Source organism: Musca domestica, unplaced genomic scaffold (assembly GCF_030504385.1).
Source record: "Musca domestica strain aabys unplaced genomic scaffold, Musca_domestica.polishedcontigs.V.1.1 26, whole genome shotgun sequence".
Classification (NCBI taxonomy): domain Eukaryota; kingdom Metazoa; phylum Arthropoda; class Insecta; order Diptera; family Muscidae; genus Musca; species Musca domestica.
The window spans coordinates 10,364,284-10,387,988 of NW_026712283.1; the positions used below are offsets into that span (position 1 = coordinate 10,364,284).

The 23,705-nt window shown below is 35.3% G+C and overlaps 1 protein-coding gene across 1 annotated transcript in view; it reads right to left on the minus strand.

Moving 5' to 3' along the window:
* Positions 1-23,705, minus strand: part of LOC101897091 (dynein axonemal heavy chain 7) — a 102,226-nt gene that overhangs the window by 77,616 nt on the left and 905 nt on the right. Inside the window, exons 2-15 of the mRNA XM_059123932.1 lie at positions 21,136-21,456; positions 20,523-20,775; positions 20,160-20,375; positions 18,301-18,463; positions 18,010-18,243; positions 12,951-14,240; positions 12,606-12,895; positions 12,422-12,544; positions 8,179-8,332; positions 7,510-8,118; positions 4,326-4,484; positions 3,736-4,263; positions 3,117-3,677; positions 46-1,562 (exon numbers count right to left, since the gene is read on the minus strand). Coding sequence (XP_058979915.1) covers positions 46-1,562; positions 3,117-3,677; positions 3,736-4,263; positions 4,326-4,484; positions 7,510-8,118; positions 8,179-8,332; positions 12,422-12,544; positions 12,606-12,895; positions 12,951-14,240; positions 18,010-18,243; positions 18,301-18,463; positions 20,160-20,375; positions 20,523-20,775; positions 21,136-21,456 — 6,418 coding nt within the window. The remainder of the gene's footprint in view (positions 1-45; positions 1,563-3,116; positions 3,678-3,735; positions 4,264-4,325; positions 4,485-7,509; positions 8,119-8,178; positions 8,333-12,421; positions 12,545-12,605; positions 12,896-12,950; positions 14,241-18,009; positions 18,244-18,300; positions 18,464-20,159; positions 20,376-20,522; positions 20,776-21,135; positions 21,457-23,705) is intronic.

Genomic DNA, 23,705 nt, shown 5'->3' on the forward strand with positions numbered 1-23,705 from the left:
AAATTATTTAATATTTCAATTTCCAAAAAAAGTTAGGACCTCTACCTTGTATCCAAATGCCATAGAATTATTTTACTGAAAATCGTCTTCAAAATATCATCATTGAACTCATCAATGGCCACCACATTGAAATGCCGCTGGAAGCGTGGTGTAATTGTATTTCCCGTTGATGGCGGACCCATGGCACAAATCATTTGTATGTCGATCAATTTTAAAGGTACTATCGCTTTCCTATCATACCACATCCAGTGATCCATCATCATTCGCAGCAACTCAATTGCAGGTTGGGCGCCATAATTCTCTTTCAAAGGCATCGACACATCATCGACAAAAATGACAAAGCGCTTGTTCAGCGGAGGCCCATAGACACCTTTACGTCTCTTATCCAACTTGGACATGATTATATCCTGGGTCTGATTGGCCGAAGTCTGGGCCGAGAAATTGATCAGCAATGGCTTGTAGGTCATCAAATCCATTTTCTTCAACATATAATCGATGATATAACAACTCTTTCCCGTTCCCGTGGGACCCACAAACAACACCGGTTTTCCATGCCTGACCAGTAAATCCAGCACGGCAGTACTTCTCACATTCTCATTGGTCACAATGATAATTTGATTTACCGGTATGTCACGACTTATGGCCGGCGCTGCTGCCACATCATCCTGCCATGGTTTCCACTTACCCTTACCTTCCTTTATGAAGCGATAATCAAACACCGAACCCTGTTTGGGTATGGGAAAAATAAAAGGCTTCGGCAAGGCGGGAACATACAACTCCTCCGGTATGCCAAAGGACTCATACAAATTCTCGGGGAAATTCTTTTCCATGAGGCCACGGAAAACTAAATTAAATTTCTCTCGGCTATTCGAATCCAGTGATGCTCCAATGGACCAGATACAGGAAAATAAAAACACACCCTCTATCTGAGCCCTCATATCCAAATCACTGATATTTTGTACATATTTTTCATCCTTAAAATCATCCAGGAAGCAGTCGAACAAATTCATCAAGGCCACCATGAGATTGGCGTCCGATGTGGGAGCAATCTCAAACAGTGAAGCCTTCCTCACAATATACAACAATATGGGACAGAATCGCTTTATCAACGCCGTCACCAATTGCTTGGCCACGGCATGAAAACTGGCGGGCAAACGATTTTTCCACGAAGTCACCAAAGGTTCCCAACCCAAAGATGCCGGCTCCATATAAATCATACCACAACGTGACACTGTGGCCGGTGAGGCCACCTCCAAATCCATGGGTTCAAATATAAGATTTGTCGTCGGCGACAATTGTATAATTTCTCCCGACATCAGACACAACTTCTTGTTATCATCCAGCACGGTATTCATATTTTCAATCCATATGGCATCGACTGGACCATCAAATATTAGCCACTTGCGATCCGGTGTCTCTGAAACGGCAAATTGCCGATAACTCACCGCCAGCACACCATCACTCCATTCGTGGGAAACGGCATCGAATTGCCCGTACAGCTGACCCATGGTAATGGCCTTGGGGTTGATGATGGTGTAGATGGCACGATTTTCACCGGCGTTCTGTAAGAAAGGAGGGGATTGGATTAGGAGGTATGGCACTAAGGGAAAAAACATTTTATCTACAACATCTCATTTTATATATGGCATCTAAATGACAAATATACATTATCCTAATGGCATGGATATATTTTCTTCGTCAAATAAAAATCGTAGGAATATTCACAAGGAAACTACATAGGAAAGGTGCATTTTGCAGAGTATCTACGCAACGTAGATACATAAAATTTGTCATTTTAACGACGTAGATACTTTCAGTATGACGTAGATACCCTAAGTAAGCTATTTCAATAACGTAGATACATTATCTACCACATTTAAATGACGTATGCAATATTTATATAACATAGATTTATTTTCTTATAGCAGTTCAGCGGCGCAGATACATTTTGTACATCATGTTAGTACATCATCTACAACATTTTCATACATTATACAATGACTTAGATACGCCATCTATGCCAGCTTAATGACGTAGATACATTTTAACCGCCAATTCAATAACATAGATAAATTATCTACACCTCAAAGTAGCGTAGATACATACTTTCGGACATTTTTATAGCGTAGATACACTATATATACCGTTTAAAGGATGTAGATACATTATTTAATGGCGTAGATACACCTTCAATGCCAGTTTAATGACATAGATACATTTTCAATATAGTTTTAATAACGTAGATACTTTATATACGCCATTTCATTTTAATAGAGTAGATACAATATCTACACCATTTGAATGACGTTAATGCACCAAATATATCAGCTTGATTACGTAGATACATTTTTAACACTATTAAAATAACGTAGATGCATTTTAATTTTATTTTAATAATGTAGATACGTTATCTACACAATTTCATAAGAGTAGATACATATTTCATGTTACTTTCATGGCGTAGATACACTATATACTCCATTTTAATGGCGTAGATACACTATCTACACCATTCTAACGGCGTAGATACATTATCTACACCATTGTATGGGCGCAGATACATTTTGAAAATAATTTTAATGACATAGATACATTTCCTATACAATTTCGATGGCGTAGATACATTTCCTATACCATTTCCATAGCGTAGATACATATTTTATGCCACTGTCATGGCGCAGATACATTATCAAATGACGTAGATACAACTTCTATGGCATTTTAAGGACGTAGAACAAAATTTCCAATAACGTAGATACATTAGCTGCACTATTCATTAACCTAGATACAATATCTACTCCATTTTAAGGACGTAGATACATTACCTTTACCATTTAAATAGCGTAGATACTTATGTTACGTCACTGTCATGGCGTAGATACACTTTTCAAATCTCGCAGATACACTATCTATTGAATTTATGGACGTAGATACATTTTGAAAATGATCTTACTGACGTAGATACATGACCTATACCATTTCTATAGAGCAGATACACATTTTATGTCGCTGTCTTGGCATAGATACACTTTCTACATAGTTTTAATGGTGTAGAAACATTTTTAAATGCCGTAGATACAACTCTTCTCAAGGCCATAAATCCCCTCTACACTCACCCTCTTCTCCATATTCTCCAGTGTTTCAGCCAAAATCCTATAACACGTTGTCTTGCCACCGAACGGCAGTCCGACCAACATCAAACCATGTCGTACAACAATCATCTCATACAACTGTTGGACCTTCTCCAAAAAGAAATCGGTGCATTGCTTATTATTTCTCTCGCAAGCCTCACGACAGCATTCGTTGAAGATGACATAGTCGGCTTCGGGTAGGACAGTACCAGGAAACAGATCCGATGTTATTCCCTGGAACAGGGGGACATCTTGGTTCAGGAATTTCGGTAAATTTACATCCTTAATTGAACGCAACACCAGGATATCTTCATTTTCATCGCGATAACGTAATTTCAAGGCCCCAGCTGCCTTGAGGACTGACTTCACAGCTCGCATGCCATAATCGTAATGACATTGGGTGCTGAGCTGTTCGGAACACAAACGATAGGTGGCCACGATTTTGACAGATAAAGGTTTGGCTGTCAGGAAGCCATAGGAATATAACTCAATTTCCGAAATCAAGGCATAGTCAGGCACCATCATGGCCACAGAGCGGAAGAGGGCCTAGAAAGGAGATTTAATTTCTTAATTTCCATTAAAAAGAAAATTGTCCTCTACTCACCTTCAAATTATCCGGCAATTCCGATCGCCCCGCATAGCCAGGATTCATGGTAATAAACACCGCACACGTGGGATCCAATGTCAATGTGGTACCCTCAAACACCAGTGTTGGACTACCGGAATTAATACCCCTTTGTATGGTCAAAATTTGTTGAGCCACCACTGATAGCACCTCCAAATCAATGCGATTGAATTCATCAAAACATGACCAGGCTCCGCACGAAGCTAAACCCTTGAAGAATTTCCCCAAACCGATATAATCCAGACCATCGGAACAATTGAACACAACACATTGTTTGGCCACAGCTTTGGCCAAATCTTTGGTGGTCTCTGTTTTACCCGTACCCGCAGGTCCTTCAGGGGCACCACCCAAATGTAAATGTAAGGCACTGAAGAGGGTGCGATAACAACGATCTGTTAGAGGGGTTACCACCAACCGGGTGGTATTTCCCAAATATTCATAGCCATATTTTAGAGAGCAATTGATCATGCGGGTATCCAAATTGTTGTCCTCCCAATAGTAACGAAGCTGTGTGACATGATATTAGATGGGTTCGAAAATGCAAAGTTCTTTTAGGGGAAAGTTCTCACCTGACACAACCACTGAAAATCATTGAGTTCGGATACTTTCTTCTCCACAATCTCGGCCAAGACATCACGGGCATGTACATCCAACACCACCAAGGCTCCCAATGTAATGCGATTCTGGGCACTCAAATCACCGCGTACCAAGTCCACGATGCGATTGATCTGAAAAAAGAAGCGAAGGCGACTTGAGAATTATTTATAGAAAAACTCAGATTTTGGTCTGAAGTCCTTAAGAAAATCGTCATTTTGGGTCTGAAAGTCCTTAAAAAGTATTTAAAAACAGGATTTTGAAACTCCTTAAAAATAATATTTTAAAAAATCCACGTTGATTGGCCTAAAAATCCTTGCAAAATCATTTAAAAATCCACGTTTATTGTCCTAAAACCCTTGAAAATTATTTTTTAAAAATTATCTTTTATTGGCCTGAAAGACCTTGAAAATTATTTTTAAAAAATGTCCTTGAAAATATTAAAAACAAAACTTTTTTTACCTGAAAGTCTTTGAAAAATATTTTTAAAAAATGTCCTTAAAAATATCCCAAAAGTTAATCATGTTTGCCTGAATGTCCTTGAAAATATTCTTGGAAAATGTCCTTTCTTAAAAATCCCCGTTTATAGGGGGATTTTGAAAATATGAAAATTAAAAAATTTCCTTGAGAAAATCTAAAAAAAAATCTGTATTTCAAAATAACATAACCTTATCGGCCTTAAAGTTCTTTAAAAATTCCCTTGAATAATAATTTTAAACATCTTCTTTTATTGCCGGAAAAGTCCTGGAAAATATTCTTGAAATATGTCCTTGAACAGATTCTAAACTAATTCTTGCGCGTTAGCCTGAGTGTGCTTGAAAATATTCTAAAAACATCATCTTTATTGGCCTGAAAGACCTTGAAAATATTCCTGGAAAAAATTTCTGTTAATTGTCCTGAATGCCCTTGAAAAATATTCTAAATATTCTTGAAAAAATTCCAAGTTTAATAGTCTAAATGTTCTTAAAAAAATTTTATCGCTGAGAGTTCTTCCAAAACATTTTTCAAAATTTCACATTTGTATCGCCCTCCAAAAATGATCTCAAAAAACACACGTTGAAAGCCTTGCGTCCTTCCAAAAATATCCTTCAAAAACCACGTTTATTATATAATACTTCCAAATATAATCTGAAAAAGTCAACGTTCTTCTGATATTGAAAAATCAACGTTTGTGTCCTTGATACTCCTTCGAAAAATATTCATAAAAAAATCCAAAGCCCATCCAAAATTTCCACCTTTAAAGCCTTAAGAGTCCTCCTCATATCCAAGATTGAAGCCTTGAAAACTATATAAAAAAACATTCTTGAAAAAATTGGAAGTCTTTTAAAACTCACGATTATATTCTTTGAAGTCTTTCCAAAAATATTTTTTAAAATCGCGTTTTTGTCCTTCAGAGTCCTTCCAAAAATATTCATAGAAAAATCCACTTTTATACCCTTCAGAGTCTTTCCAAAAATATTCTTAAAAATCTACGTTTGTGTCCTTCAGAAAGCTTCCAAAAATATTCATAAAAAATTCAGCTTTATATCCTTCAAAGTCCTTCTAAAAATATTCATAAAAATGCGCGTTTATATCCTTCAGAGTCCTTCTATAACTATTCATAAAAAAGCACATTTATATCCTTCAGCGTCCTTCCAAAAATATTATTAAAAACCAAATTGATATCCTTTAGAATCCTTCCAAAAATATTCTTGAAAACCGACGTTTGCAGTCTTCAGAAACTTGTACATAATTTATGAAATAAATTCACGTTTATATCCTTCAGAATCCTTAAAAATCTACGTTAATATCATTCAGAAATCTTCCAAAAATATTCACAAAAAAGTTATGTTTATATGCTTCAGAATCCTTCCGAAAATATTCTCAAAAATCTACGTTTGTATACTCCACAGTCCTTCCCAAAAATATTCATAAAAAATTCTCGATTATATCCTTCAGAGTCTTTCTAAAAAAATCACCATTATATCCTTTAGAGTCCTTCCAAAAATATTCTTAGAAATCTACGTTTGTACCCTCCTGAAACCTTTTGAATATTTTCATAAAAACCTTCCAAAAATTTTCATAAAAAAATCAAATTTATATCTTTTAGAGTATTTCCAAAAACATTCATAAAAATCCATGACTATATTCTTCAGAGTCCTTCCGATAACAATAACAATTCACCATGGCTGTCCTTCCAAAAATATTCTACATAACTAAGCGTTTCTATCGTTGCTAGTAATATTCTTTAAAAATACTCTATCCTTCCAAAAAAATTCTTTAAAAATCCACGTTAGTATCCCTGAAAATCCCTCCAAAAGTATTCTTAAAAAACAATGTTCGTACCCTTCAGAGTCGTTCCAAAAATATTCATAAAAGAGCTGCATTTGTTTTTTTCAGAGTCCCTCAAAAAGTATTCATTAAAAAACCACGTTTGATTCCCTAATAGTTTGGCTCCTTGAAAGTTTGTATCCTTAAAGGTCCTTCCAAAAACCCAAATTTGAAGTCTTGGTAGTTTTTTGAAAGAATACACGATTGAAGCCTTTATCGTCCTTCAAAAATATCCATTAAAAAAGTTCGCGTTGTATCCTTTGAAATCATTCCAAAAATATATACAATACAAGCACGTCTGCATTCCTAAGATACTAAGTCGAAAATCTGTTAGTCCTTGAAAAATTATAATATAAATACATGTTTCCAGCCTTGATGGTCCTTTCAAATAAATTCTTAAAAATCCTCGTTTGTTGCGTTGATGATCCTCCAAAAAATACCCTTCATAATTCACATTGACATCCTTGATAGTATTTCCAAGCAATTCACATATTTAGCCTAAATAGTTCCTTCAAAAATATCCTTGAAAAATATATATTTATGTCGTTAATAGTCCTACAAAAATCCATGCCTGTAACCCCGATGTTCACTTTAAAAATATCCTTAGGAATTCACGTTTTCATCCTTAATAATCCTCCCAAGATATCCACGTTTATAGCTCTTCCAGAAATATCTCTAAAGACAAGTTTATATCCTTGATAATCCTTCGAAAATATCCACATTTACATGCTTGATGTAACTTCCAAAAATATTTCTAAGAAACCACACACGTACAATTCCCAAAGACGATACTAATTTCCCCGCCTGTTTCCCTCTCTCCCCCTTCTCTCTCTCTCTCATCACACTCACCTGCGTTATATTTGTTTCCAAATATTTTTCCAAATTTCCACACGGATCGTCGGACAAAAAACACTCCGTTATATTCAGGGTCCAATAGGTCAGCGATATCGACTGCACACACTGACCCGGCCAAATGAGTACCCATTCATGCCGAACGCTATTCGGATAGCTATAAAACGCCTCACTCATTTTCTTGTGAATACTTTTCTTCATATACAACTCCAATTCCAAAAGCCATTTCTCCACTTGGCCGCGAGCCTTTGCCGTCGATATGACGTCCACCAATTCCACTTCCTCGCGTTCGGATGAACGCATTATCGTAACTTCCAATTCTTCGGTAAATTTCAAAGTAGCAATACCCTCAAAACATTTCTTAAGATGCGGTTGAACTCGCGTAGGGTCTTTAGTTTCCGAAAGGATTTCCAACAGCTCATCATTGGACAAAAAGAAGAAACGTGGAAAATACAAACGTTTCTTTTCCAAATAAGCATTGAGACCTTTTTGTATGATCTCCAGCAGGTTGAAGGCCTTTTTCAGTTTCTCGGACATTTTATCGATTTCCACCACGGCCATTACACGACAATCGGCATTGACTTGTTTCATTAGCTCTTTCCAGATCTGAAATTGGGAGGCATATAAGAGATTTTTTCATTAGGATGGAATTGTTTTATTTCTTACCTTATCCACTGCACTAAAACGCCTACCCTCTTCGGGCATTTGCTGTTGAATATCGGGACTTGAGAATATCGGCTCCAAATACATCCATGTAGCTTGAACCCGCAACCAGTCATCTAATATGTCTTGCAGAAGAATTAACTTGGCTTCCCATTTCCTGGAAGAAATTTCAATAAAACATGTGAAATAGGTTATGGATCCATTTCCAATTATACGGAATGTCAATCTGATGAAATTATCGGAATAATATAGAAATAAGTTAATAAGAATCTCTCTGCAATATTACAAGAAAATCGAACATTTATATCCAATATTCATCTCAGTTTCCTGGTAATGGGGGTTACAGGGTGAAATAAAAAAAATGGCAACCAATTTCAGACTGCTATCATGTCTATGTCACTCGCCCGATTGCTTTTAAAATTATTTCAGTGATAGGTCAATATATTGTTTATAAGCTAAAAAAAGCGTTTTGGTGAGAATTTTCCAGAAAAAAAGTTATTCGTGATGAAATTTAAGCGTGTTAGGGAGATTTCTTTATATTTGGCTGGAAACCACAAGGGGCCATCGTTAGAGCACCCCAGCATTTAAATGTAAATAAATCCATCGCTCGTTACCGTTACCGTGATACTGGTAGCGTAGCCCGACGTCAAGGAAGTGGACGAAAGAAAACAGCAACATCAGCAGAAATGGTTCGAAAAGTAAAGAAGCGACTTGATCGAAAACCCCGTCGCAGGGGCCGAAAAATGGCTCGTGAGCTGAATATATCACAATATTCCAATCGGCAAATATTGAAAAATGAGCTCGGGGTAAATTCATTGAAATTCCAAAAAGTGCAAGAACTAACACCGCAACAGAAAGAAAATAGACTCAAAAGAGTTGCTTTGCTTTGCCGAAGGTGGTGAACTGCCGAATTTGGTTTTCTACGTCTCCGATAAGAAAACATTTGTTGTCTAGCAGTTTGTAAACAAACAAAATGGTCATGTTTACTTGCCAAAGAGGTCAGCTGAAAATGTACACCTTCATTGGCAACCAGAACTCAAGCGCCGGCCATGGTGATTGTGTGGGCCGCCATAACAGCCGATGGTCGCTCTCCGCTCGTATTTATCGACCGTGGCATCAGAATAAATGCCGAATATAATCGCGAAAATATTCTGGAGGGTGTATTAAAGCCTTGGGCACGCAAACATTTTGGCCGCAGACCTTGGACATTCCAACAGGACTCAGCACCATCGCACTCAGCACGCGCCACCCAAGAATGGTTACAAGATGAGGTTTCTCGCTTCATTTCCAGCGCAAAATGGCCACCAAAACCTCCGGATACCAATCCGTTGGACTATTGTGTCTGGAGTATTTTGGAAAGCAAGGTTGGCACTAACGTACCAAAATGTCGATCTCCTCAAGCAAGCGCTTCGCCGGAAATGGGCCAAAATACCGCAGAGCAACATTCGGGCAGCGAGTGACGGTTTCATTGACCGTTAGAAGGCCATAATTCGTGCCATAGGTGGCCAATTCGAACAAATCTAAACTTATTCTAAAATTTGATGCTATTTCCGACATTTTTGCTTTCATTCAATAAAATTTAAAAATTATGGCGTTTGACTTTGTTACAGTTTTTTATCTCACCCTGTATATATCCAATTTATGGGAAATAAAAAATTCCATATTCATCTCAGGTTTCTGGTTGAGAAAAATATTTAGATATGGCAAGTTGTCAAAAAAATAGCAAGTTTCGAAAGTTATGACAGATAAAAGTATTGAAAATTGTGGCCCTCTGTGGGTGAGGGTGAACTGAGGGAAATATTATTGCAATGTTGGAGCCGAATCGGATTATTGCTTGTTTTTCTGTGCAGAAAATATATATATTTTTTTTTTTTTTGAAAATTCCGACCTTTTGTGGGGGAGATACCAGAAGGAGTGGACCAATGTATTCTATCTTAACCCCAAACCTTGGGTTTATAAAATTATTGGGATGTGTGAAATTTGAAGACAATCGGACTCTTACATCACATTTTATAAGAGTTGTAATTATTCAAAATTTTGGCCCTTTGTGGGTGAGGTACTGGATGGAGTGAACCGATTTTATCCATTTTCGCACCTGACGTAGCGCTGATGCAAATATTAGAATTTGCAAAGTTGGATCAAAATCGGATTATCCTTTCTCTTTCTGTGCAGTAAATTATTTTCTTTGAAAATGTTGACTTTTTGTGTGGGAGGTACCAGAAGGAGTGGTCCGATATTGCCCATCCCCGAACTCGATTTAAGTTTGCCAATAATGTTACGATGTACCAAGTTTGGATAAAATCGGCGGGAGATATCGTGCTTACCAGCCAGACAGACAGACGGACGGACATCGCTAGATCGACTCCAAATGTCCTGAAATGAATTTGGTCCAAAGGGACCTAGGGTTTAAAACCGTAATTTCGACTAGGCACGTTTTTGCCGTATCAAATGATATATACCCCTTCTAGCCTGAGGGCCGAGGGTATCAAATTGGCCCCTACCATATCTAAATCCTAAAAACCAACTGTGACCTCAATATCAAATTTCAGAATTGGAGCCCTATCCACTCACTCAACGGAAAATTGGGTACAATTTAGTACTTTTCGAACAATCCTAGTACGCATTCCCATATCCACCTGCTTCTCTCAAAACTATATACCAACATCGGCTCTTTCCTAAGACCAAATTAAAATTTATTAGCATTATTTCATACGGTTATTCTACACAGGTTCAAAATCACCTCCATCTCTCCACCCTAGGCACCAACAGTGGCCACGATACAAAATTTCAGAATTCCACCTCTATTCACATTATCCAATACCAAAATAGTACTATTTTGTACTTTTCGCACAATTATGGTACACATTTCCAAAACCACCTCCATATCTTAACCTCAAACAGAAAAATTGAGGTCACTGTTTCAAATATTGAAAGGAATGAAGCAAGGATAGGGAACCTGGCGCCCAATTGTTTCAATTGCAAATATAACTCATATACAAACTAGATTATGAGATCTAAAAATCTGGACAGTACAAAGAGAACCATAATCTTCTTGATAACTAGACACCTCCTGAAAATTTAAACAATTCCGGTTAATAATGTCGCAAAAACTCAGGGAATATATAAGAAAACCTCTTCAGAATGCCCTTAAATTTTAATGTTTAATGTAAAATGGGGGCTATACGAAGACATTGTCATAGACGGGTACCGATTCTGAACTTCAAATACGAAATTTGAAACAATTCCGGTTAATAGTGTCGCTAAGATCGTCTAAATACCGAATATCGCCAAGTTTCTTTATATGGAAGAAGTGGATCAACATGGCCCATTAACGAAATATTTTCTTTATGGAATTCGAGTATTTTGCCCTAGAACTTAGGGAATATATGAGATAACCTCTTCAGAATTCCCTTAAATTTTAATGTTTAATGTAATATGGAGCTATACGAAGGCATTGTCATAGCCGGGTACCAATTCCACACTTCAAATACGAAATTTGAAATGATTCCGGTTAATAGTGTCGCTAATATCATCTAAAGACCGAATATCGCCAAGTTTCTTTATATGGGAGCTATACGAAGAAGTGGGTCAATATGGCCCATTTACGAAATTTTTCGATATCGAATGCGAGTACTTGGCCCTAGAACTCAGAGAATATATGAGAAACCCTCTTCAGAATTCCCTTGAATTTCAATGTTTAATGTAATATGGAGGCTATACGAAGACATTGTCATAGGCGGGTACCGATTCCGAACTTCAAATACGACATTTGAAAGAATTCGGTTAATAATGTCGCTAAATACCGAATATCGCCAAATTTCTTTATATGGAGGCTATACGAAGACGTGGATCAACATGGGCCATTTACGAAATTTTTTCGTTATCGAATGCGAGCATTTTGCCCTAGACCTCAGGGAATATACGAGAAAACCTCTTCAGAATTCCCTTAAATTTCAATATTTATTGTAATATGGGGGCTATACGAAGACATTGTCATAGTCGGATACCGATTCGGAACTTCAAACAAAAAAATTTCCGGTTAATAATGTCGCTAATATCATCTAAATACCGAATATCGCCAAGTTTCTTTATGTGGGAGCTATACGAAGAAGTGGTTCAACATGGCCCATTTACGAAATTTTGTCATTATCGAATGCGAGTATTTTGCCCTAGACCTCAGGGAATATAAGGGAAGCCTCTTCAGAATTCCCTTAAATTTAAATGTTCAATTTAAATTGCTACTTACAATATATCCTTTTCGAAGGGTTTGATATACGGCGAACTCTTCATTGTCTGGGTCTTGATAATTTGATCATCAAGCAGAACTTGAATATCATCAATGGCGGATAGTTTATAGGTGCCAGTATCTCTGCAAAAGATTTCAAGTATAAATAGTTATTTAAATTTGAAACCCCCATTTCCCCCCTTACCTATATGGCGACACCGAAAACGATATATCCTCCCACTCGGAGACCATTTTTGCCATGGCTCTTTCCAAATTATTTTCTTTGGTGGCACTTTCGGAAATCGTTTCAAATTTCGGTACATAATCCTCTAGGCTATATTCAATGATGCGGGCCAGCGTCAATTCAGGCGAGACCTTGATGGGGAAACCAATTATCTCCGAGACCAATTCCCAGTGCCGTGTTTTCATGCCCGGATTACCTAAGGTGGAAATTATGGGCATATGCTCACGGAAGGCCTCAATTTGTTCTTTGATCTGCAAATTAAGAAAATATTTTAGATTTCAAAAATTACTACGAGGTATAACCTACATCCTTTATCAATGTCATGGTGGTCGGGTGATCACCCATCTGCTTCTCCAGCTTTTGAATAATACGATACATATTCGCCACCTCCGTTTCAATTTCATCCGGATCAAATGCCCCCACTTGGGCATTCATCCACAAATCGTATTTATCCATAAATTCCTGACCCGCATCAAAAAGAGTCTTATACGGCTTTAGCTGGTCATGGGCCTTTTTACGTATGAAATACTGGGAAAGATCCCAGCCATACGAAGTCTCCTCTTCATTGATACGATCAATGGTGTCCATGGCCATGACCAAACGATTATCCAGAATATTGGCCTTTCGTTTATATTTCGCCAGCTGCTTAATATCGCCCCATACATCATAGGTCTGGACCTGATCAAAATAGGTCTGCAACTCCCTACGAAAACTATCAATTCTTTTCTTCAGAAGCTCCTGATACTCAATGGTCTTATCGGCAATTATGACCCTATGATCCTCAAATATTGATGGCAATTTCAAATACCATTGAAAGGTATTAGAATTATTTTTAATCTGCAGCGGCGAATACAGGGTGTGGTCCATCAGCCACAATATATGGCCCATATTCACCCTCAAACGCTGTTCCATTTCGGGCACCACATTCTCTTCGGTATTTATGACATAGGCCTTAAGGCTCATTAACTCCGCCGTATCCTTTGGTATGGTCAATGCCTTTTTGGCAATGGCCTCATATTCCTTACCCAATTTGGAGATTTTATTCTGCTGATCATTGACCATATGGTTGAGCAGCTGTTCTTGCATATACCGCCCAAAACTTTCCAGATTTCCAATGAATTTCTCCCTATGAAACTCATACAAACCCATACGTATAACACCCCATATATCACGGGATATCTTATCCTCTTTCTCTCGATATTCATGGACCATTTGGCAGAAGGCTTCAAATTCCGGTTGGGCATGAATAAATTTCGATACCCTTTCCGCATCGCGACCATTCATCAAATCAATATATTCATCGAAATCTTGTAGCCGTAGCTCGGGTCCAATACGTTCCTCCTCGAGCAAAGCACAAATACGATTTCGGGTCTCAGCTATGAGGGATTCGGGTATGGCTGGAGTCAATATCAACTTGTCGGAGATTTTCAAATCTGTATATAGTTTACTCTCAATTCGGGGGAGATTTTGCACTGCCAGCACTATGGACTCGATGATGCGTACCATTTCACTTTGAAACTTAGAAAAGTTCGGATTGAAAACAATGACATCTTCATCCTCTAACATCAGGGATATTTTGAAGCCAGGGTTGGATTTCTAAAAGAGAAAATGGGCATGGAAAATTGTTCTTAAAAAATCGATTAAAATACTCAGAATCCTTGAAAAATATCCTTAAAAATCCGTTAAAAAACTCAAAGAGTCATTAAAAATATTCTTAAAAAATCCGACTAAAATAATCAAAAAGTCCTTGAAAAATATTTTTAAAAACCCCGATTAAAATACTCAAAGAGTCCTTGGAAAATATCCTTAAAATATTTTTAAAAAATCCAACTTTGATGGACTGAGATTCCATAAAAAAACATTACAATCGTTGTCCACCAATAAACAAACGTTGTTTTTATAAAAACATCAATAAACGGATAAAGCCTGACCATTTTGCAACAACATAAAAAAATATTTTTAAAAAATCCGCATTTAAATTTCTGAGAGTCCTTAAAAAATATTTTTAAAAAATCCGCATTTAAATTTCTGAGAGTCCTTAAAAAAATATTTTCAAAAAATCCGCATTTAAATTTCTGAGAGTCCTTAAAAAAATATTTTTAAAAAATCCACGTTTAATAGTCTGAGAGTCCTTGAAAAAATATTATTAAAAAATCCACGTTTAATGGTCTGAGAGTCCTTGAAAAAATATTTTTAAAAAATCCACGATTAATGGTCTGAGAGTCCTTGAAAAAATATTATTAAAAAATCCACGTTTGATGGTCTGAGAGTCCTAAAAACAATATTTTTAAAAAATCCACGTTTAATGGTCTGAGAGTCCTTGAAAAAATATTTTTAAAAAATCCACGTTCAATGGTCTGAGAGTCCTTAAAAAAATATTTTTAAAAAATCCACGTTTAATGGTCTTAGAGTCCTTAAAAAAAATATTTTTAAAAAATTCAGGTTTAATGGTCTTAGAGTCCTTAAAAAATATTTTTAAAAAATCCACGTTTAATGGTCTGAGAGTCCTTGAAAAAATATTTTTAAAAAATCCACGTTAATTGGTCTTAGAGTCCTTAAAAAATATTTTTAAAAAATCCACGTTTAATGGTCTGAGAGTCCTTGAAAAAATATTTTTAAAAAATCCACGTTTAATGGTCTTAGAGTCCTTAAAAAATATTTTTAAAAAATCCACGTTTAATGGTCTGAGAGTCCTTGAAAAAATATTTTTAAAAAATCCACGTTTAATGGTCTGAGAGTCCTTGAAAAAATATTTTTAAAAAATCCACGTTTAATGGTCTGAGAGTCCTTAAAAAAATATTTTTAAAAAATCCACGTTTAATGGTCTGAGAGTCCTTAAAAAAATATTTTTTAAAAAATTCAGGTTTGAAATGGTCTAAAAGTCCTTGAAAAAATATTTTTTCCACGTTTGAAATGGTCTAAAAGTTCTTAAAAATATTTTTAAAAAATTCACGTTTAATGGTCTGAGAGTCCTTAAATAATATTTTAAAAAAATCCACGCTTGAAATGGTCTAAAAGTCCTTGAAAAAATATTTTTAAAAAATCCCCGTTTGAAATGGTCTAAAAGTCCTTGAAAAAATATTTTTTCCACGTTTGAATTGGTCTAAAAGTTCTTAAAAATATTTTTAAAAAATTCACGTTTAATGGTCTGAGAGTCCTTAAATAATATTTTAAAAAAATCCACGCTTGAAATGGTCTAAAAGTCCTTGAAAAAATATTTTTAAAAAATCCCCGTTTGAAATGGTCTAAAACTCCTTAAAAAAATATTTTTAAAAAATCCACGTTTAATGGTCTGAGAGTCCTTGGAAAAATATTTTTAAAAAATCCACGTTTAATGGTCTGAGAGTCCTTGGAAAAATATTTTTAAAAAATCCACGTTTAATGGTCTGAGAGTCCTTGAAAAAATATTTTTATAAAATCCACGTTTAATGATCTGAGAGCCCTTAAAAAATATTTTTAAAATATTCACGTTTAATGGTCTGAGAGTCCTTAAATAATATTTTAAAAAAATCCACGCTTGAAATGGTCTAAAAGTCCTTGAAAAAATATTTTTTCCACGTTTGAATTGGTCTAAAAGTCCTTGAAAAAATATTTTTAAAAAATCCACGTTTAATGGTCTGAGAGTCCTTGGAAAAATATTTTTAAAAAATCCACGTTTAATGGTCTGAGAGTCCTTGAAAAAATATTTTTATAAAATCCACGTTTAATGATCTGAGAGCCCTTAAAAAATATTTTTAAAAAATCCACGTTTAATGGTCTGAGAGTCCTTAAAAAATATTTTTAAAAAATCCACGTTTAATGGTCTGAGAGTCCTTGAAAAAATATTTAAAAACAAATCCGCATTTAAATGTCAGAAAGTCCTTGAAAAAATATTTTAAAAAAATCCACGTTTAATGGTCTGAGAGTCCTTGAAAAAATATTTTTAAAAAATCCACGTTTAATGGTCCGAGAGTCCTTGAAAAAATATTTTTAAAAAAACCACGTTTAATGGTCTGAGAGTCCTTAAAAAATACTTTTAAAAAAATCCACGTTTAATGGTCTGAGAGTCCTTGAAAAAATATTTTTAAAAAATCAACGTTTAATGGTGCGAGAGTCCTTGAAAAAATATTTTTAAAAAAAAACCACGTTTAATGGTCTGAGAGTCCTTAAAAAATATTTTTAAAAAATCCACGTTTAATGGTCTGAGAGTCGTTAAAAAATATTTTTAAAAAATCCACGTTTAATGGTCTGAGAGTCCTTAAAAAATATTTTTAAAAAATCCACGTTTAATGGTCTGAGAGTCCTTGAAAAATATTTTTAAAAAATCCACGTTTAATGATTTGAGAGCCCTTAAAAAATATTTTTAAAAAATCCACGTTTAATGGTCTGAGAGTCCTTAAAAAATATTTTTAAAAAATCCACGTTTAATGGTCTGAGAGTCCTAGAAAAAATATTTTAAAACAAATCCGCATTTAAATGTCAGAAAGTCCTTGAAAAAATATTTTAAAAAAATCCACGTTTAATGGTCTGAGAGTCCTTGAAAAAATATTTTAAAAAAATCCACGTTTAATGGTCTGAGAGTCCTTGAACAAATATTTTTAAAAAATCCACGTTTAATGGTCTGAGAGTCCTTAAAAAATATTTTAAAAAAATCCACGTTTAATGGTCTGAGAGTCCTTAAAAAATATTTTTATAAAATCCACATTTAATGGTCTGAGAGTCCTTGAAAAAATATTTTTAAAAAAACCACGTTTAATGGTCTGAGAGTCCTTAAAAAATACTTTTAAAAAAATCCACGTTTAATGGTCTGAGAGTCCTTGAAAAAATATTTTTAAAAAATCAACGTTTAATGGTGCGAGAGTCCTTGAAAAAATATTTAAAAAAAAAAACCACGTTTAATGGTCTGGGAGTCCTTAAAAAATATTTTTAAAAAATCCACGTTTAATGGTCTGAGAGTCCTTAAAAAATATTTTTAAAAAATCCACGTTTAATGGTCTGAGAGTCCTTAAAAAATATTTTTTTTAAAAAATACACGTTTAATGGTCTGAGAGTCCTTAAATAATATTTTTAAAAAATTCACGTTTAATGGTCTGAGAGTCCTTAAAAAATATTTTTAAAAAATCCACGTTTAATGGTCTGAGAGTCCTTAAAAAATATTTTTAAAAAATCCACGTTTAATGGTCTGAGAGTCCTTAAAAAATATTTTTAAAAAATCCACGTTTAATGGTCTGAGAGTCCTTAAAAAATATTTTTAAAAAATCCACGTTTAATGGTCTGAGAGTCCTTGAAAAAATATTTTTAAAAAATCCACGTTTAATAGTCTGAGGGTCCTAAAGTCACCTAAAAATATCCTTAAGGAAAATATCTTTATTTTTTTCACACTTACCGCATAATCACATATAAAATGAGCAAAACGATTCAAACTCCTTATGCACATATCTTCCAGTTGCTGGGTCATCAGAGCTGCCACACAATTATAGAAACGTTGTATCAGCCGAGTCTTCCTTACATCTGGCAACTGGCCACGATTGCTGGCTCTCAATAGGATTGCATGGATCTCACTATACCATTGATTTTCCAGCATATTTTTGGCCTGGTCAACATGGCGCCCAACGGTATACTGCAGAGTTAAACAATTAATTAAATTTATTCCACTTAAAAAAGGTCAGGAGCTTACCGCAAATTCAAATAATTCAAAAGGTGTTGTGACTTTGGAAAGTTCTCGAGCATCAACCAAAGTAATTTCCTTGTATTTGGTATTCCATAACTCCAAAATGTGTGCCACCGAACGATGTATGCAGAAGAGGGTTTTCTTGAGACGACAGCGGTTTTCATCGTAGCTAAGGGAAAAAGTAGAAAGGAGGGAATAATTGAAGGGCTTTTGTCTGTAAAATACCATTGAAAGATCTTCAGCGGATAAAAGCTCTAAGAGAGGTCTTCCGTCTTTAGGAGAAATTTGAAAGATCGACTTACCTTTAACAGGCCTTCTAACTTGTAAAGCTTTTTTGTTTTTAGAATTGCCTACGCAAGCTCTTCGATATTCAGGATATCTTTTAAAGCCCATCGGTCTTTGCGAAACTTTTAAAACCCTTTGGTCTATAAAAGGTCTTCCATAGATCTTCAGCCTAAATCGTTCTATACAAGCTTTTTGAACGATCTTAGGTCTTTAGAAGTTTTTTTTTTTTGTAAGGGCTTCGGTCTATGAAAGTTCTTTGGCCTAAAAAAATCCTTCGATATATAGTGAAAGATCGTTAAAAGCTCTTCATACTATAAAAAAAAAAACTTTAAAAGCTCGTCAGTCTATAGAACACACATTCTAGCTCAACGGCCTATAAAGGATTTTTTTGTAGTTATGTTTTAGTCCTTCTGTGAATGGAATACATCTGAAAGCTTATAGGTCTATTAGAGAACTTTGAAAGTTCTTGGTCGAAAAGAGATTCCTTCATCTAAAACAGATATTTGAAGGTCTCGAGTGGAAACCAAAACAAAGGGACTTTGGCCGATTGAAGATCTCTGAAAGTTATTTGCTCTATTGAAAAAACTTTTGAAAGCTCCTTAATCTATAAAATAACTGTGAAAGCCTTTCGATCTCTAGAAAATATTTTAGAGTTTTTTTATCTTCTGAAAATTCTTCTTAAAAACTTTTGAAAGCTCCTTAATCTATAAAATGACTGTGAAAGCTTTTCGATCTCTAGAAAATATTTGAAAGCTTTTCAATCTTCTGAAAACTCTTCTGGCTGTTAAGGACTCTTGAGTGACCTGGGGAAGGTCTTTAAAAGGTCCTCCTTAGAAGAATTTTGATAGCTCTATACTCTCTTGCTATATAAAAGATCTCTTAAAGCTATTCTGTCTAAAGAAAAACTTGGAAAGATCATCTGTCTATAAAAGGCTATTGAAAGGTCTGGGGTAGGCTTTCAATGACCTTTTATGGGTCAATTACCTATTATAGCGCTATAGTTTAAAGTAATCTGTAAAAGCTGTTTTGTCAATAAAAAGCTTTTGAAGGATATTGAGAAGGCCTTTGAAATGTCTTCTGTTCCTAGAGGCTTTTAAACGTTTCCAATTATAGAAAAATGAAAGCTCAAAACTATCTGCAAAAGCTTTTCGATCTGCAAAAGGTCAATACTCAACACTCTCTTTGCTATATAGGAGATTTTTAAAGCCATATGGTCTAAAGAAAAACTTTGAAAGCTCTTCTGTCTACAAAAGGCTTTTGAAGCATATTGAGAAGGCCTTTTAGGTGTCGTCTGTCCACAGAAGCTTTTGAAACGTTTTCTATTGCAGAAAATTTTTGGAAGCTCCACACTATCTTCAAAAGCTCTTCGATCTGTAAGAGGTATTTTTTAAAAGCCTTCTGTCCATAAAAGGAATTTTAAGGGATTTTTATCTCTAGAAGAAATGTAAAAGCTTTTCAGTCGGTGTTACCTTCTTTCAAAAGCTCTTCGTTTTATACAAGAAAATTAAAATAACTTCTTTCTATGTAAGCTCTTTAAAAGCTTAAAATCTCACTGTTTCTCAAAATCCTATTTTACTCACCGATATCTCCACTTATTCGACATGGCATTGACTTCCTTTCTCTCCTTTGTCATGGCAACTTTTGTATCCTTTTTGAGATTTGTCAAAGAATTTTGCAAAACAAAATCCACCACAGCTTTTTTCATCGAGAAGATATAATCCGATTTGATTTCATTGATATTCTCCGACAGAGCTGATTCCCATTTATTTAAGACAGGTGGAATTTGACTTTTAATTCTGCGGGGGAGAGAGAGAAAAAAATGGGAATGGGAGGAAGAGGGAAAAGACAACCAATTATATGCTAATCATTCGATCTGATTTTTTTTTTCTTCGGAAGAAGTCAATGCCAATAATGACATTATCATCCTCCTCTCTTTTGCTAACCTGTTTAAGACTTTTTTGCTCATTGGTGAAACGTGAATGGTATCGATGCCATGCTTAATGTAGTAGTAATAACGTAACACCTCCTTTTCATGTTGATTGGGAAATTCGCCATCCCAGTCCATGGCGGCACCGCTGGCACCATCATCATTTATCGTGGCAGTGGTGGCCTCATCATCTTTACGGGCAATTAATTCCACCAACTTTTTGCGAAAGTTTTCTCGTTCCAAGCGCATTTGCATGTATGAAGGGCGTCCTGCAAAAAAAAAATGGGGGGACAAGAACAAGGCAGAGTAATGGCAAATAGTGTTGCCGGCATAAAGAAGAATGTAACAAGTTTTGCTGTTGTTTTCCATTTTTGTTTTCCTTTATTTGTGGTAATCACCCAATGGAACTTTAAACGTTAGTTACTTTAAATGTTCCAACATTGGCCACGATGATGATGCCGTTGATGATGGTAAGGACCACATCGGAGTAATGCCAAAAACGCAAAACAACAAAGTTTCTGCAAGGACCAACTTTTCCTACTTATCCTCTTACTACTGCCAAACTTCACCAGCAGCTGTTCCTGCTGCCATCTTCCCCTTCTTCCAATAATACCACTAATGCTACTTACGTTCCTTCTTCTTTGTTGGCACCTTACGTTTAGGACGCATTTCCCGACTATGACACAGCAAACTCTCAGGTATGGTAGTTGACAACATTCTCCCATCCAATATTTCACTTGTACACTCGGGCATATTCATTTCATACCAGAGGCGTCGGGCATTGTAGGCCGGATTGGCCTTGGATTGTAGAATACTTTGCAGGACATCGGGCTTGGGGCGATTGTAGACAAATTTTTGCTTGGAGCAGGGACGCTTGACTGAAGTTGTTGACCCGCTCGCACCACTACTACTCGTGGCATGTTGATGGGAGGTATAGTATTTGGGTTGTGCTGAAACGAAAAATTTAGAAATGTTTGATATTCAAATACATTCTAAACTAAGTATCCTTCATAAAGATCGAAACCCCTAAAAATATATATTTTTCAAAACAATTTGGAAAGCTTTTCGTTTCCACCTCTACCTGATGATAATTGATACAACCAATTCCTGAAATACATCATATTTTATAAGGCTGCCCTACATTCTTTGGAAACCCAAATATCCAAAACAATACCTTAGCAAAAATTGATGTTGACCCATTTCAGCACCTTACATCAATACATTGTATCTCTTAACTAAATTAAAAAATATCAAATCGAAAGAGCAAACCATTCTGCAAATGATTTTCCATATTTAAATATCTGTCTAAATTCATATAAAATTGAACGATATGTCGTACAATCCAAATGTACGTTAGTTTTCGCGGTGTTTGTCTAAACTAAGCAGCGCCATCTTTATTTGAGAAAAGCAGGTAAAATATTTCCACTTGGGTATGGAACTTTGATAAATATTCTTTGGTGGTGAATTTGACAACAGGGATGGGAAAGCAAAATTTGTAACAATAAATAATGCATTTTATACCCTCCACCATCAGTGTTGTCTGATTTGGCGATTTCTTGCCAAAAGTGGCGATTTTTCAATGCGATTGGCGACTTAATTTTATATCTGGCAACATGGCGATTTTTTGGCGCATTATAGAACAGTTGCCGATTTTGTTGGCGAATTTTAGGAAAATACACATTTTTTCTCATCTGAAAATAAATCCAAGATTCAATTTCTGTTACAATTGAATACACAAAAGTTTTAAATTATTAAAAAAGTTTTAGATGAGTTAAGCATTGCCGTTGACAAATGAAAAGATATCGGAAAATATGAATACATTTAGAGTCTTGGCAACATTTTCAATTTTAAAATGTGGCAGTCAATAATCGTATACATAATACTAAGCACCATGAACAAGTAAAAAAGCTGTAAGTTCGACCGGGCCGAACTTTGAATAACCCCCACCATTTGGAATGAATTTGGCAATTTTCAACAAAATAAAATCCTTTAAAAAACTCTGTTAAAATCTTAAAAATACCAAATATAGCCGTTATATTAGGGTCTGCACGAAGTGGCGATTTTTCAGTGCGTTTGGCGACTTAATTTTTGATCTGGCGACGTGGCGATTTTTTTGGCGCATTATAGAACAGTTGGCGAATTTTAGAAAATTATGCATTTTTTTCTCTTTAGAAAGTAAATACTAGGTTCAATTGTAACAAACATGCACCATAGCGAAACTATTGAAAGAGTTTTGGAAGAATTGAGCACTATCATTGACAAATGCAAAGATATTATCGAAAAATATGAATACAATTAGAGTCTTCGCAAAATTTTAAATTTTGAAATGTTGCAGTTAATTATCACATACAAAAACTATGCAACAAAATCAAGTAAAAAAGCTTTGAGTTCGTCGGGCCGAACTTTGAATTAGGCAATTTTCAAAAAAAATCCTTAAAAAAATTCTGTTAACATCTTAAAAATACCGAATTTAGCCTTTATGTTGGGGTCATGGTAGAAGAATACAGGTAGATGCATCAACGCTTGGGAATATTGATATGTCAACAATTTTTAAATGTTGCTCCAAAACTAAATAGATTTTTATATATTTTCTTATACGACGTCATTCTGAGGTTATTATAATAAGCGGTTTTTAACAATTTTAACAAATTTAAATAATTTTTCATTCAACATTTTCAATTCCAAAATTGGTTTGACAGTTAATTGTCCCAGCAGATGTGTCGATGCGCCTACCTATATTCTTCTACCATGATTGGGGTCTATAGGACGATGTGGACCTGCATAGGCAAATTTTGTCATAAGCTATTACAATATTCAAATGCGAAACTTGCAAAAAAAATTGGTGAATAATGTAACTAAAATCATCAAAATATCGAATATATGGAGGTACTATTATATGGGGGCTATACCAAAACGTGGACATGCACAGATAATTTTCCGCCATAGACTATAATATCCATTACGAACTTCAAATGCCAAATTTGAATAAATTCCGGTAAATAATGTCGCTTAAATCATCAAAATACCGAATATCGGAAGGTGCCGTTATATGGGGGCTTTACGAAGACGTGGACATATGTGGGGGCTATACCAAAACGTGGACCTACATGGCCAATTTTCAATACCAAAAGTTCTGCAGACATAATATACATTTGAGTAAAATTTTATCAACCTATTTCATTTCGTTCGGAAGCTAGAG